Below are 14,482 nucleotides of genomic sequence, written 5' to 3' on the forward strand. Positions count from 1 at the left end.
TTGTGCATCCCATATTAAGGTATACACTTCTGAGGAAGATGCACACAATTAAGCATTATAACTCATTGGACTATGTCAACAGCACTCTTTATAAATGAAACCACAGCAACAAGGCATCAACAGGACAAGAAGTAGTTAGCCAATAAACAATTATTTATAACGTCATTAATTGTGAGCTGTACCTGTAACAGGTGGAGCTTCTGGTTTTTTAACTACTGGCTTTTTAAACACAGGAGTTGGCTCTTTTTCTTCAACAATCACCTTTTTGGGCACTTCAGGCACTTGAAAGATATTAATTAATTAATTTTAGTAGATTTAAAAAGACCAATGAAACATATCAGAAATGAAAATGCCAAAACCTGAAGGAATAGTATAACGTCTATATGCTTCTACTTTCAATGTGATCTATCAAAACAGCAATGCTAATTGATTTGGGCTCTCAGTTGAGAATAAAGATCAAAACTGATATTTATACATAAGAAGGTACAGTGAGCACATTATAGAAACATATCATGAAAAGTATAGACAAGAATTAATCAACCATTAAAGAATATGAAAAACATTCTTAATGATTATAAGACAGGATATAACTTTTTACAAAGAAGAGTCTTTGTTTTGAATGTAGGAATGTTCTCTTCAGTCTGCTTACCTGAGGATTTCAGGCAGTCTAAGAATAGTTGTTCGATTTTTAAAATAGTATTGATTCCATTACAATATATAAAATGCCAAGCAATAAGGAAGCATGCAACATGAAGATATAAAATATTGTACATGACATATTACTCAAAATTTCCATCAGCCTATCATTTCCACTATGAATCCCAAGTCTTTGCTTTCATGTAGCTTCACATACCTAACTGTGAGCCCCATTTTTATAACTCACAATGTTTAAGTTCACAGATAACTGCAAACCATATAGCCATTTGTGGAAATACTTCATGATTTTGTACAACTTCCGATTTGTAAAGTTTGGGTATGTTTCCCAGCAGGGTACAAGTACTACCTATTTATGCCATAGGCCTCAAGGTAGGATTATGCACATGGCATTTTATTAAAGCAAGTAAAAGGCTGCCAAACTTATATTTAAGACTTTGAAATACTCCTCTAAACAATGGCATACGATTCTCTCAAAGATTTTTTTAAAATAAAGATTCATTCGATGCCTAACTATTCCAGCTACATCAGTGGGAGCAACTTTATGTATATTTCCTGAAATTTAAACCTCAAAGATATCCTGTAGACTTACTCTCAGAGAAATATGACTACAATTATAACCTTAACAGAGCTGTGTTTGGGCTGGAATGTTCCACATAAAACATAACAGGACCATAACTCAATAAAACATAATAAATTAAATATCATTTGTTACTTAAATTTTGGAGTTTTCCATGCAGAATCATTATCTTTGATTCTATTTGATTCAGATACCTTTAGTAGGAGGTTCTGGTTTCTTAGGTACTTTTTCTTCTGGGATAATTTTCTTGGGCACTTCAGGCACTTTAAAAGATAATTATTGATTTTGAATTTGCAGTGTCAAAGATAGAAAAGATTTGAAACAGTGAAACAATGGACACCAAAGACAAAACAATGGCACTGTTGAAGACTTACAAATAATGTTTCTCTTGAACTCTTCCAGCATAAGCAATACATTCCTACTTTTTCTCTGTTTGTATACTTTGTCTTTTACACTAATATGCATCCATTCATATTCTCTTTCCAGTATATACAGTTAGAGCTGTGAAATTTATCATTTTTTTTGTAATAATTTTTATTGTTTTTGTCATGAGCTGTGAAATTTATCAATTGGTTCACCTGACATCTCATTTCTATGAAGACTTGATGATCACATAAACAAGAAATGAAATGGTTCCCCCATCCCATATTGATGTGAATTTTCATAACGTCCACATATTTTCCTCTTTGTACAGATCTTAGCTACTCCTGACAAATTATACAACTACTGCTGACCTTCATTGGAAGAAGAAAGAACGAATGCCATGCTTTAGAATAATGGTGGGAAATACCTTTAGTAGGTGGAGCCTCTGGTTCAGCTCGTTTCTTTTCGGGAACCACTTTCTTGGGAACTTCTGGCACTGTAAAATATGGTAGCTAGAATTAGTTTTTGAATGTTTTGTTTTGAATAAAACAAAAATCACTACTAAACACTTGTGTGTGTGTGTGTCTGTGTGTGTGTCTGTGTGTGTGTGTGTGTGTGTGTGTGTGAGAGAGAGAGAGAGAGAGAGGTGGATTCCTAACTGGTTTGGACCGATTCGGCCAAGTAGGTAGTAGCTCGGCCTGCCACACCCCTAACCCAGTTCTCACAGTGGCACCATAGGCACTGCCATCTTGTTTTTTTAGTATTGAGCGTGCACATGCAGCTCATCCCTGAGCAAACCGGCAGTAGTAGCAGCCAGAACCCACCCCTGGTGTGTGTGTGTGTGTGTGTGTGTGTGTGTGTGTGTGTGTGTAATATCACTAACATATACCTTTGGGGGCTGGAGGTTCTGGCTTTTTCACAGGAACTTTTTCTTCTGGGATGATTTTCTTTGGCACTTCTGGAACTTTAAAGATAGCATGTTATTTTCAGATGAATCAATTAGTTAAATCTGGAAAAAAGCCCTATGGAAGCCTAATTAACAGGGGAGCCGTCATGCTCTAAAGCTACCATGAATCTCTAGCATCATTTTTAATTAGAGGAATTCTTCAAGGTCTTATGGGGTTGTCCATATATTTCTAGAAAATAAAAATGCTGGAACAGGAATGGCTGCGGCACAGTGCTTTGTCTGAACAGCGTATCCAGTTGAACAATTTTCCTTAGTGTACATGGGGAGTTTAAAGGGCTTCATTTTGGGGTGAGGGTGAGGGAAGAGAATGAGTGAGAGTGACAAGGAACAATTTTTTTCAAATTATTTTTTTAGTACATGAATGTTTACAACTCCCTTTGCCTTCTGGTATCCACTGTATACATTAGCTAGTCTTCTAGTCCACAGAAGCCATAGTAGGAGAGCACTCAGAGAGGAATTTAAATTTCTAAATACGTTCCTTGACCAAAAATTCATGCCCTGCCCTTCCTGTATGATGGTCCAAATCCCAATATGTACCTTTGGCAGGAGATGGCTCTGGCCTTTTGATCTCAGGCACCAGAACTTCCTCTTCAGAGACCACTTCCTCATGGACCACTTCCTCATGGACCACTTCCTCATAGACCACTTCCTCATGGACCACTTCCTCATGGACCACTTCCTCAGGGACTTTAAAGATAAAAAGGCCTTTTACTTTGACATCATTACATAGTTTATTTCATTCACACCATCACAAAGATGACACCATCATGGCTGGCAACAGATTCCTAGAAAGACACACATAATAATATTCCCACCTGCTCATTTGTTATCAATAAATAATATTAAATATTAAATATTGTTAAGAATTATTAACAATTCATACCTTTGGCGGGTGGAGCTTCTGGTTTCTTGGGCACCTTAGCTGGTACTTTCTTTTCAGGAACAACTTTCTTTGGCACTTCAGGCACTTCAAAAGATTAATATACTTTTAGTATAAGTACTTTGAAAAATGAAGAATGCAAGTGCCAACAAAATAACTAAAATAAAGCGACCTGCCCATTTTTCATGTTCTGATTTTTAGTCAAATATATTTGCATATTATTTTTATAAACTATTAAAATTATTGTTAATTATTCCTTTAATATAACACTTACCTTTAGCAGGTGGAGCTTCTGGTTCAACTGGTTTCTTTTCTGGAACGACTTTCTTGGGAACCTCTGGCACTTTTGAATACAAGGGACAGAATTAATTAATGTAAAAGAAAGAAACGCAACCTCAAGAAAAAAGATATTTTTAAAAGTTTGGACAAGAATATGAAATGATACAGAATTCCTGATAACATATCTGCAGAATAAGAACTGAACTGCCACTGAACATTTTGAATGGGGAGATGGTCAAATAATAGGGAATATTGGAAGAGATGACATTAAAATATCAATGCAGTCCTTGAAGGTGCAAGTAATACATGCTAACCCATACCTTTGGGGGCGGGAGGTTCAGGCTTTTTCACAGCTACTTTTTCCTCTGGGATGACCTTCTTTGGCGCCTCTGGAACTTCAAAGATATTACACAGATTGTATTCCCAGTTTTGGAAAGAAATCTCTCAGTTATTTAAATGTAAAAGGACATGAGAAAAAAGAAAACTAAGACATGCATAAATGCAATCAAACCATCATTGATCATATGTGTTGTAATTTCCAATGCTGTACATGTAGTCATCTTATATTAATATTTGTAATAAGAGCAGAGAGTCTACATTATTCATACATGGGAAGTAATGGAAAAAGAAGCATAATGAATGTTATGCTTTTTAAAAGGAGCACGGAATTTACACATAGAAGGATGCTTATTTATTTATTCAGTCAACTTCTACAGCTGCCAGGCATCAAACATTTCGGGCCGCTTACAGAGAGTGGAGAATAGTAAAAAGGGGGGGAGGACCCAAACTTTATAAGAAGATTGTGTGAATCAAAACAAAGCACTCTTCCTGCTGAGTAGCACGAACTTATAAATTTTGACTGAAGTGGTGCCCACAAATGTCACTTTATTGTGCTCACCAGGCTATGATAAACTCACTTCTGAGTTTATTTTTCTAATTAATGTTTTAATGTAATTTAATTCATGCAGCAAAGGTATTATTTTTATCTGGAATAATATGTTGGGTTTTAGAAAATAAAATGCAGGAAGATCTGTACCTTTGGCAGGAGGTGGCTCCGGCTTTTTGATCTCAGGAACATAGACTTCCTCTTCGGAGACCACTTCCTCTGGAATCTCAGGAACTTTAAAGATAAGAAGGGAATTTAAGGCTTCAAAATTTAAAGACTTGGAGGAGATGTTCAGCATGCAAAAATAAGTAGAAAAATTCATAGATGTGGACCCATGGGAGACACTCAGGAAGGGAATCGCAAAGCTTTTTTTTTCTTTTACAGATCAATGGTACAAAACAGAAATGTTGGTGTCTGCTGAATAGGACAGGGGAAGAAATGTGACAAATGAACTGGGTTACAGACTGCATGTATGTATCATGTCAAAATAAAGCAAATTACCCAAATTTCTCTCATTTGCACCATGATGCAATGCCACAAATGATGCATCATGGCTTGTGATGGATTCCTGAAAACATACATAGTAACAATGCAGGTCTGCCCATTCTCCCTCAGGAAAAGTAGTATAAAATATTAACAATTATTAATCATTCATACCTTTGGCGGGTGGCGCCTCTGGTTTCTTAGGGACCTTAGCTGGTACTTTCTTTTCAGGGACAACTTTCTTTGGCACTTCAGGGACTTCAAAATATTAAAATACTTTCAGTGCAAATACGTTGGAAACAACTTGAAGAATGCAGGTATCACAAAAATAACTAAAATAATGACCACCACCCCCATATACATTATTCATGTTTCTGATTTTTAAACAAATGTATTTCCATATTATTTACATGAATACATTAACCCAAAAGATGTTATAAATATATAATATTACTTGTCATCTTAATAATACCACAATCATACCTTTAGCAGGTGGAGCTTCTGGTTCCTTTGGCTCAGCAACTGGAACCTTTTCTTTTGGAACGGGTTTCTTTGGCACCTCAGGCACTTGAAAATATTAGTTGATGTCAATATTGTGCGTCCCAAGTGTTTAGAAAAGCTACTATAATGCTAAAACCCTGTCACTCAATATGAACAGTAGTTTCCAATTCAGTCATGCCTCATTTTAATAAGATGAAATTACAGCATGCAAGATACTTATAGCGTAATGAAAAAAATACAAGGGAAATTAAGGTCAAATACTAAAGTGCACTATTAGGTAAAGGGAGACAACAGAATAAAGATTTGGAAGGGACCTTGGAAGTTTTTTAGTCCAATCCCCTCCTCAGGCATGAAACAGTATAACATTTCAGGCAAATGGTTGTCAAATCTCTTCTTCAAAATCCCCAGTGTTGGAGCATCCACAACTTCTGGAGGAAAGTCATTCCACTGATTAATTGTTCTAGTAATCTATTAATTAATATCTAACTGATTAATTGTTCTAACTGTCGGGGAACTTCTTCCTAGTTCTTACATGGCTTCTCTCTTTGATTAGTTTCTATCCATTGCTTCTTGTCATGCCTTCAGGTGCTTTGGAGAATAGGTTGATCCCCCTCTTCTTTGTGGAAACCTCTTAGATATTGGAATACTGCTATCATGTCACTCCTAAATCAGATCCATATTAAGTGTGTTTGCTGAATTTACAAATTGCATGTACCTTTAGCTGGTGGTTTTTTAGGCACAGGTTTTTCTTCTGGAATGGGTTTCTTTGGTACTTCAAGCACTATTAAAGGAAAGATATGAGCTGTTACTACTCTTTGAAGCATCAACCTCAGCATATACACAGGGCTAGAGTTAATGGCCTACTTTCACTAACAGAAGCAGTTTCCACTGATAGAACTGGAAGCAGCTGATTCCCACTGCACTCTATAGCCTCCTGGAAGGTTTTCAAAGCCTACAGAGCGAATCTTGACAGTTTGCTGGGAAAGTACCCACACGTGAGCTTTGTACAGAACGTTTTAGGAAGAAAGATGGAAGGATAACACACAATATAATCAAATGAAGACTGTGGTGGTAAACATATACATCAGTGGTGGAATTCAAATTTTTTTACTACTGGTTCTGTGGGTGTGGCTTGATGGGTGTGATGTGGCTTGTGGGCAAGGCTTGGTGGGCGTGGCAGGGGAAGGATACTGTAAAATCTCCATCCCCGCCCCACTCCAGGGGAAGGTTACTGCAAAATCCCCCTTTTGTCCTGATCAGCTGGGACTCGGGAGGCAGAGAATAGATGGGGGTGGGGCCAGTCAGAGGTGGTATTTACTGGTTCTCCCAACTTCTCAAAAATTCCGCTACCGGTTCTCCAAAATTGGTAAGAAGCTGCTGAATACCACCTCTGATATACACAATGAATGCCATGATGAAGGCTTTAGGTTTTGCTCACTTAGTTTAAGCTCTCTTTAAACAGAGGAGACATATCAAATAAAATAAATATAAGCATGCCAAAACACACTAGCCAACATATACTTTAAATGCTTCCTCCTATTTGTTCATAGTAACTGGGGAGACAAATATCTTAACTGTGATGCATCCATTTGTTTATGTGTTTATTAAAGTAATTTCCATGAAATCTCAGCCTTATGGCTCTTGACAAAAATCTCAACAAGGAATCTTAAATTACAATCAATCAGATTCTCCCTAGGGTGAATCAACTGGGGCTGAATGTCATCTTATTCCATTGTCAGGCAGTGAATAGCATGACATTTCTCCAGGCTCTCTACTATTATATAAGATAATCTCATAAATGCCTATTCAAAAGTAAATTCTACTTCAATGGAGCTTCTTCTTAGATAAATGTTAATTGTGCTAGTCTCATCACTTGTATGCCACATTCAGTCATAGATAAGCTTAATTTATTATTGTGCACATCCTTAGAAAATTTATATTCAAACGGTGCTATAAATCCTGAACAAACACACGTCATTAGCTCTAATATAAATGATTTTGCAAGACAGGCGAAGAGGCAGAACATTCTGTTTTTGTCTTTAATGTTGTTATTAAAGTTGTTTTTAATAAGATGTACCTTTGGCTGGAGGTGCTTCTGGAACAGCAGCTGATACCTTCTCTTCTGGGACTGCTTTCTTGGGCACTTCAGGTACTTTAAAGAAATAGTATTGTTTTCTGTTACATTTCAATATGTTAAAACGTAAGTGAAAAGGAATTATAAAATGGACATAGACACTGGTAGCTCTTAACATTATTTTAATGCTTACTTCAAGATTTCAGATTTAAAAAAAATAAAGTTATAGAAGTTTAAAAGTATAAAAACTGAATTTTCAAGACTGAGGGGAATACACGGCACAGTTTTCTCAGAATGACATTAAGTGGGAGATGTACCTTTAGCAGGGGATGGTGGCTCTGGTTTTTTAGGTACAGCAACTATTACTTTCTCTTCCAGTACAACTTTCTTGGGCATCTCAGGAACTTTAAAGATATTAGTATGATTTAGTTAAAGAATTTCAAATAGTTTTCTCACATATAAAGAAAAGATTTCTTGTTCAAACAGACAAAAAATGACACAAAGACAGAAGGTCAAGAATACTGGTAGTAAAATTACACGAAGAGACATTCAGGATACTTCCTTCCCATTATCATTATCATGTCCATCCCTGAGGACATCTTCAAGATTATGAAGAAATATTGCATGATCAGGTGATAATTATGATAAATCTTTTGAGCAATTAAGAAATTGAGATACAAATTTTCAGCTGCAACTCATTCAATCATGGGTGATCCATTTACTGAAACAAATATGCTTTCAGTTGAGACTTTGGATGTTTCTCTATTAGTTGATGGACATGACTGAACTCAATTGAAAATATAAAAGATTTCAAAATATCTGCAATATCCATATCATAAGATTATCTCCACTGCTCCTCAGCCCTAAAAATATTTAGCAGTTTTCTTCTATATATCTATATATCAAATATTTAAAATGTATTAGATGGTGTTAATTACATAAATGGAAAAAGATGCACATCAATCGTTATCAACAAGACAACAAGAAACAGCAACATTTGACACTGAATTTGACATGACTTTCACAGATATTCCCAGTTCCAAGTTATAAGACAAGGAATTTGTACAGATACAAAACATATTTCCAAAGAGACATTTCTTCAATACAAAACTAGACAAACACTTATAAAGATAAGAGTGTTTTTTGCTTTTGAAGATAACATCTACATCTTGTATATAAGATATTTAAAATATATTAGACGGTGTAAATTACATACTGGAAAAAGATACCACCCCAATAATTATCAACAAAACAATAAGAGACAGCAAGATTTGACAGTAGGTTTGACATGACTTTGACATATCAAGGAATTTGTACAGATACAAAAACATATTTTCAAGGAGACATATCTAGACAAAACATAAAAACTAGACAAACATTTATTAAGAGTGTATTTTGCTTTTGAAGATATCATCTACCTTTTATTGGCGAAGGTTCTATGGTTTCAGGTTCTCTTTTTTTAGGTTTAGCAACAATAACCCTTTCTTCTAATTTTTGAGGCAATTCTTTTTCTTCTACTTCTTCTTCTTCATCTTCCTCTAATTGCATTATTTCTGGCACCACTAAGTCTTCTGGTTCTCTGGGCTGGGAAATAGCAATCTTTTCTTCTTCTACTAATGTTTTAGACACTTTAACAGTTGTCTTAGGTTTAACTATACTTTTCTTCCCTTCAGGTACCAGAAGTTCTTTTTCAAGCAAGACATAATGTTCAGATTTTGGGGGTTTGGAAATGGTTGCCTCTTCTTCCACCTCAATCACTAATGATTCAAGGGGTTCTGGTTTTCTGGGTTTGGAGATAGTTAATTTTATCCCTTCCGTTTTTTGCTCTGCTTCTTTAGGCTCCATAATTGTTTTCTTGGATTTCATGATCTGTTTCTTTTTTTCATGCTTTGGAGGTTCAACTGGTTCAAGGGTCATGCGTTCTAGTTCCTGAGACTGTGCTATAACTATCTTTTCTTCTACTGCTTCAAGCTCTACTGCCTCAGTCAGCCCAAAGGATTCTTGTTTTCTAGGTTTGGCTGCAGTTATCTTTTGTTTTAGCACATGGGGTTCTATTTTTTGGGAGATGAGAATAGGCTCAGGTGGCTTAGCTTTAGCAACAGCTAGCTTCTTTTCTGGCTCTGGGTGATCTACCGTTTCACGTGTAATCGTAGGTTCAATTTTGGGGAGTTTAGCATGAGTTCTCTTCCCTTCTTCTCTTTTCTGCTGCTTTACCGGTTCAACTACTGCAATAGCTTCAGTTTTGGCAGACACTAGTTTTTCTTCTTCCACTTTTAATGTTTTGGGCATTGTAATTGTTTTTTTAGGTTTAATCATAGTTTTCATCTTTTCAGACGCTTGAGTTTCAACTTTTTCATGTTCCACCACAGGTTCTGGTTTGTGGAGTTTAGCAGTAGTAATTTCTTCTTCTTCCTCCTCCTCCTCCTCCTCCTCCTCTTCCTCCTCTTCTGTCTTTATTGCTTCTGGCACCACTGCAGATTCTGATTTTTTGGGTCTGGCCACAATAATGTTCTGTTTAGATTCCACAGCTTTATCTATTGCAATAGTCTCTGTTTTTTTAAGTTTGGTAATTACTAATGTTTTTTCTGGTATATGTTCTGTGGTTCCAACTATCGCCACAGTTTCTGGTTTAGGGGATTTAGCAATAGTAATTTCTTCCTCCTCCTCCTCTTCCTCCTCTTCCTCCTTCTTTAAATCGATTGCTGCAGGTTCTGGTTTTTTTCGTCTGTCAACCACAATTTTCTTTTTAGATTCCATAGTTTTATCTATTGCAATAATCTCTAGTTTTTTAGGTTTAGTAATTACTACCTTTTTTCTTTGTATGTGTTCTGTATCTTCTGGTTTGGGGGGTTTAGCAATAGTAATTTCTTTTTCTTTTCCTTCCTCCTCCTTCTCTTCCTCCTCTTCCTTTTTGATCTCTATTGCGTCTGCCACTACTGCGGATTCTGGTTTTCTCAGTTTGGCAATATCAATCTTCTGTTTATCTACTGTAATAGTATCTGGTTTTTTAAGTTTAGTAATTACTAATGTTTTTTCTGGTATGTGTTCTGTGATTTCAGATATTTCCACAGTTTCTGGTTTGGGGGATTTAGCAATAGTAATTTCTTCTTCCTCCTCCTCTTCCTCCTCTTCCTCCTCCTTGAAATCAATTGATGCAGGTTCTGGTTTTTTTCGTCTGTCAACCACAATTTTCTTTTTGGATTCCACAGTTTTATCTATTGCAATAGTTTCTGGTTTTTTAGGTTTAGTAATTACTACCTTTTTTCTTTGTATGTGTTCTGTAACTTCTGGTTTGGGAGGTTTAGCAATAGAAATTCCTTTTTCTTCTCCTTCTTCTTTCTCCTCCTTCTCTTCCCCCTCTTCCTTTTTGATCTCTATTGCGTCTGCCACTACTGCGGATTCTGGTTTTCTCAGTTTGGCAATATCAATCTTCTGTTTATCTACTGTAATAGTATCTGGTTTTTTAAGTTTAGTAATTACTAATGTTTTTTCTGGTATGTGTTCTGTGATTTCAGGTATCTCCACAGTTTCTGGTTTAGGGGATTTAGCAATAGTAATTTCTTCTTCTTCCTCCTCCTCTTCTTCGTCCTCTTCCTCCTCCTCTTCCTCCTTTTTGAAATCAATTGCTGCAGGTTCTGGTTTTTTTTGTCTGGCAACCACAATTTTCTTTTTAGATTCCACGGTTTTATCTATTGCAATAGCCTCTGGTTTTTTAGGCTTAATAATTACTACCTTTTTCCCTTGTATGTGTTCTGTGGTTTCAGGAGTCACCATAAGTTCTGGTTTGGGGGATTTAGCAATAGTAATTTGTTTTTCTTCTTCTTCCTCCTCCTCCTCTTCCTTCTTGAATGTTGCTTCTGGCACCATTGCAGACTCTAGTTTTCTCGTTTTGGCAATCTTAATCTTCTGCTTAGATTCCACAATTTTATCAACTGGAATAGTCTCTGTCTTTTTAGCTTTAGTAATTACTACCATTTTTCCTGGTATGTGTTCTTTGATTTCAGGTATCACCTTATGTTCTTGTTTGGGGGCTTTAGAAATAGCAATTTCTTTTTCTTCTTCGTCCTCCTCCTCTTTTGTTTTGAATTCTATTGCTTCTGGCACCACTGCAGGTTCTGCTATTTTTCGTCTGGGAACTACAATTTTCTGTTTAGATTCCACAGTTTTATCTGCAATAGTCTCTGGTGTTTTAGGTTTAGTAATGACTCCTGTTTTTCCCGGTATAAGTTCTGTGGTTTCAGGTGTCACCATAAGGTCTGGTTTGAGAGGTTTAGCAATTCTTTCCTTCAGTTCTTCCACTTCAACCTTGAGTATTTCAGGAACCCTACCATGCTCTGGTTTGTTAGGTTCTGTGGAAGTTCTCTTCTGTTGAGGCAGCTGAGCCTCCACCATTTTCTGCTCTGTAGAGGGCTCAGCTTTTTTAGATTTAGTAACTGCTATTTTCCTTTGGGGCAGCTGAGGTTCAGTGATTTCTTCTTCAAGTTCTACAATTTGGGGTTTTCTAGGCTTAGTAATGGCGGCCTTCTTCTCTGGCACGTTCTCTACTATTTCTAGCGGTTCAGTGAGTTCTTGTTTTCTAGATTTAGAAACTATTGTCTTCTGTTCTGGTACCTGAGGCTCTGCTGGTTTAGGTTTAATAATGGATTCTGGTTTGGGAATTTTAGCAATAATTTTTTTCTCTTCTGATATTTGAGGTTCTGCTGTTATAACTTCAGCAGTGGATTCTCCTTTTCTATATAGAGAAACCGTCTCTGGTTTTTCAACTTTTGCAACAGGCATCTTCTCTTCTGCCATCCCTTTTCTGGATACCTTGGACACTTCAAATAAAATTAATTCTTGTAAGAATTTGTAAAACACAAAATGCAAATGGCAGCATGAAACTGTGCAGATAAAAATAATGGGACATTTTCAATAGTTTGGTGTTGTTGTTGGTCTATGTAGTCTTTGGAGGGAATATGTACCTTTGAAAGACAGAATCTCTTCTTTCCCAGAAATGATATCTGGAACTCTTTCTTCTTTTTCTTCTAGGAGGATTTCCTCATAGGTTTCTGCCACTTAAAAATATTAGTGTTCTTTAGACATACAACTCATACTTTGAACATTTTCGGAGAAAAAAGAAAGCAAAGGACTATGAACAAAAAGAAGATCTGGCATTCTATGTTAAGACTTAGATTTGTTCATAATTTCTGGAGCCGGTTAGTTTTTAGATTAAATAATTTGTTCCCCTATAAACATACTTGATCACAAGTTAGAGTCTGCTTGCAACAGACTTATTCAGATTCAGTCTTTCAATAAGTGAATTCTCTTCCATAGTTAAGAATTCTCTCTCTCTCTCTTTTTCTCTCACTGTCTTTTTGATATCTCAGAGTTGTACTGAACTTTGATTGCAATAAAAAATTCAACCTTTTATATTACATTCTTTTAAAGATATGAATTTCTGCAAGAGTTTCTTTTCTAATGTAAAAAAATAAGAAAACCCTGACAATATGAACAATTTACGTCAACCAAACACAAAATTCAGAAATATATGATAATGTGCTATGATGAAAGCTTGATTAAATTGCCTTGAAATTCATTTATTTTATTATTATGTTCATGAAGAGCTGATATACCTTTAGATGCTGGAAGTTCCTGTACTTTAGGAGTCCGTGCAATAGAAATTATTTTTTGAGGAATCATCTTCTCTTGAATCTCAGGTGCTTTAAAGATATTAGTATTTTTTTTAAATAAGAGGTTAATGTAAATAACAGAAAACAGTTACAACAACATACACATTTCACAGGTCTTGTATTTTTCCTTATATTGTTTTTTCTATGCAAAAATTAATGATAAAAATTGTGATTTTGATTTTAGATCAGCCAGTTCTTTCTTGTTGATGGGCTGGAATGATAGATAAATATACTATTCTGTAAATCTGCAAACCTAATTGTATTTTCCTGGGCAATTTTCCTCAAATTGTTGTCTTCTAGGACTATCCTATTACAATTTACATCATTCCATGCCAGCATGGCTATGAAACTGATGATAATTTCATCAAGTTAATTTAAAAGATGCATTTAACTTCAGACTAACATTTTAGAAGATAGATGTTTTCTCCCTAAAATGGCATTGAGGGATCTTTTATAATTTTTATTTAGTTTTCTCAAAGTAAATTGAGATCTATATAAAGAAAGAGTTGTTATTATTATTGACTGCAGATGTTGCCTCCCATCACTGGGGAAGCACCCAGTCTAATGGAGATATTGGAGGTACTGAATTATAGCTCATTTGGTTATTCTATAAAATTGCACAGACTTTTAAAAATGCTATGAATCCATCCATCTTCCATTAAATCTTTGATTCTAAAAGAGATTAATAGAGGAAAACAAAGAGTCATCCACTGTTATTCCATTTTCAGCTTGAAGATGTTACCTTGGATGAGTGGTACTTCTTCCTTAGGGACAGGTTTCTTCTTTTCTAGCACATCTTTCTTGGCCACTGAAGACACATCAAAGATATTAGTTTCTTTTTGAGAAACATAAAATATTAGACAAACAGGGAAGGGGGCAGGCAAGAAAAGACTGAGAAGACACTGAGAAGGGTTGATTGCTTGAGCAATTCGTATAGGAACTGATGTACCTTTCACTGGAGGAGCTTTGTCTTTTACAGGAATGCCAGTTGGTATCTTTTCTTCTGGAAGAGCTTCCTCTTCCAGTTCATACACTAAAGATATTAGTAGAAATTTCAAAATGATGCACACAAAGAACAGATTAGAAAGACAGCATTCAAACAACAGATAAGAAGACATGTAATCCATGATAATTAAAGCTCAAACT

The 14,482-nt window shown here is 35.8% G+C and overlaps 1 protein-coding gene across 1 annotated transcript in view; it reads right to left on the bottom strand.

Moving 5' to 3' along the window:
* TTN (titin) overlaps positions 1-14,482 on the bottom strand; it is a 311,080-nt gene that overhangs the window by 134,482 nt on the left and 162,116 nt on the right. The window contains exons 169-187 of the mRNA XM_081956298.1: positions 14,286-14,369; positions 14,079-14,144; positions 13,280-13,366; positions 12,629-12,721; positions 9,086-12,484; positions 7,985-8,071; positions 7,671-7,745; positions 6,309-6,374; positions 5,576-5,659; positions 5,267-5,350; positions 4,760-4,843; positions 4,044-4,118; positions 3,719-3,787; positions 3,448-3,531; positions 3,102-3,251; positions 2,487-2,561; positions 2,025-2,093; positions 1,429-1,497; positions 183-281 (exon numbers count right to left, since the gene is read on the bottom strand). Of these exons, the coding sequence (XP_081812424.1) occupies positions 183-281; positions 1,429-1,497; positions 2,025-2,093; positions 2,487-2,561; positions 3,102-3,251; positions 3,448-3,531; positions 3,719-3,787; positions 4,044-4,118; positions 4,760-4,843; positions 5,267-5,350; positions 5,576-5,659; positions 6,309-6,374; positions 7,671-7,745; positions 7,985-8,071; positions 9,086-12,484; positions 12,629-12,721; positions 13,280-13,366; positions 14,079-14,144; positions 14,286-14,369 (4,899 nt within the window). The remainder of the gene's footprint in view (positions 1-182; positions 282-1,428; positions 1,498-2,024; positions 2,094-2,486; positions 2,562-3,101; positions 3,252-3,447; positions 3,532-3,718; positions 3,788-4,043; positions 4,119-4,759; positions 4,844-5,266; positions 5,351-5,575; positions 5,660-6,308; positions 6,375-7,670; positions 7,746-7,984; positions 8,072-9,085; positions 12,485-12,628; positions 12,722-13,279; positions 13,367-14,078; positions 14,145-14,285; positions 14,370-14,482) is intronic.

This window comes from Natrix helvetica, assembly GCF_964273705.1.
Source record: "Natrix helvetica genome assembly, chromosome: 1".
In the NCBI taxonomy this organism is placed as follows: Eukaryota; Metazoa; Chordata; class Lepidosauria; order Squamata; family Natricidae; genus Natrix; species Natrix helvetica.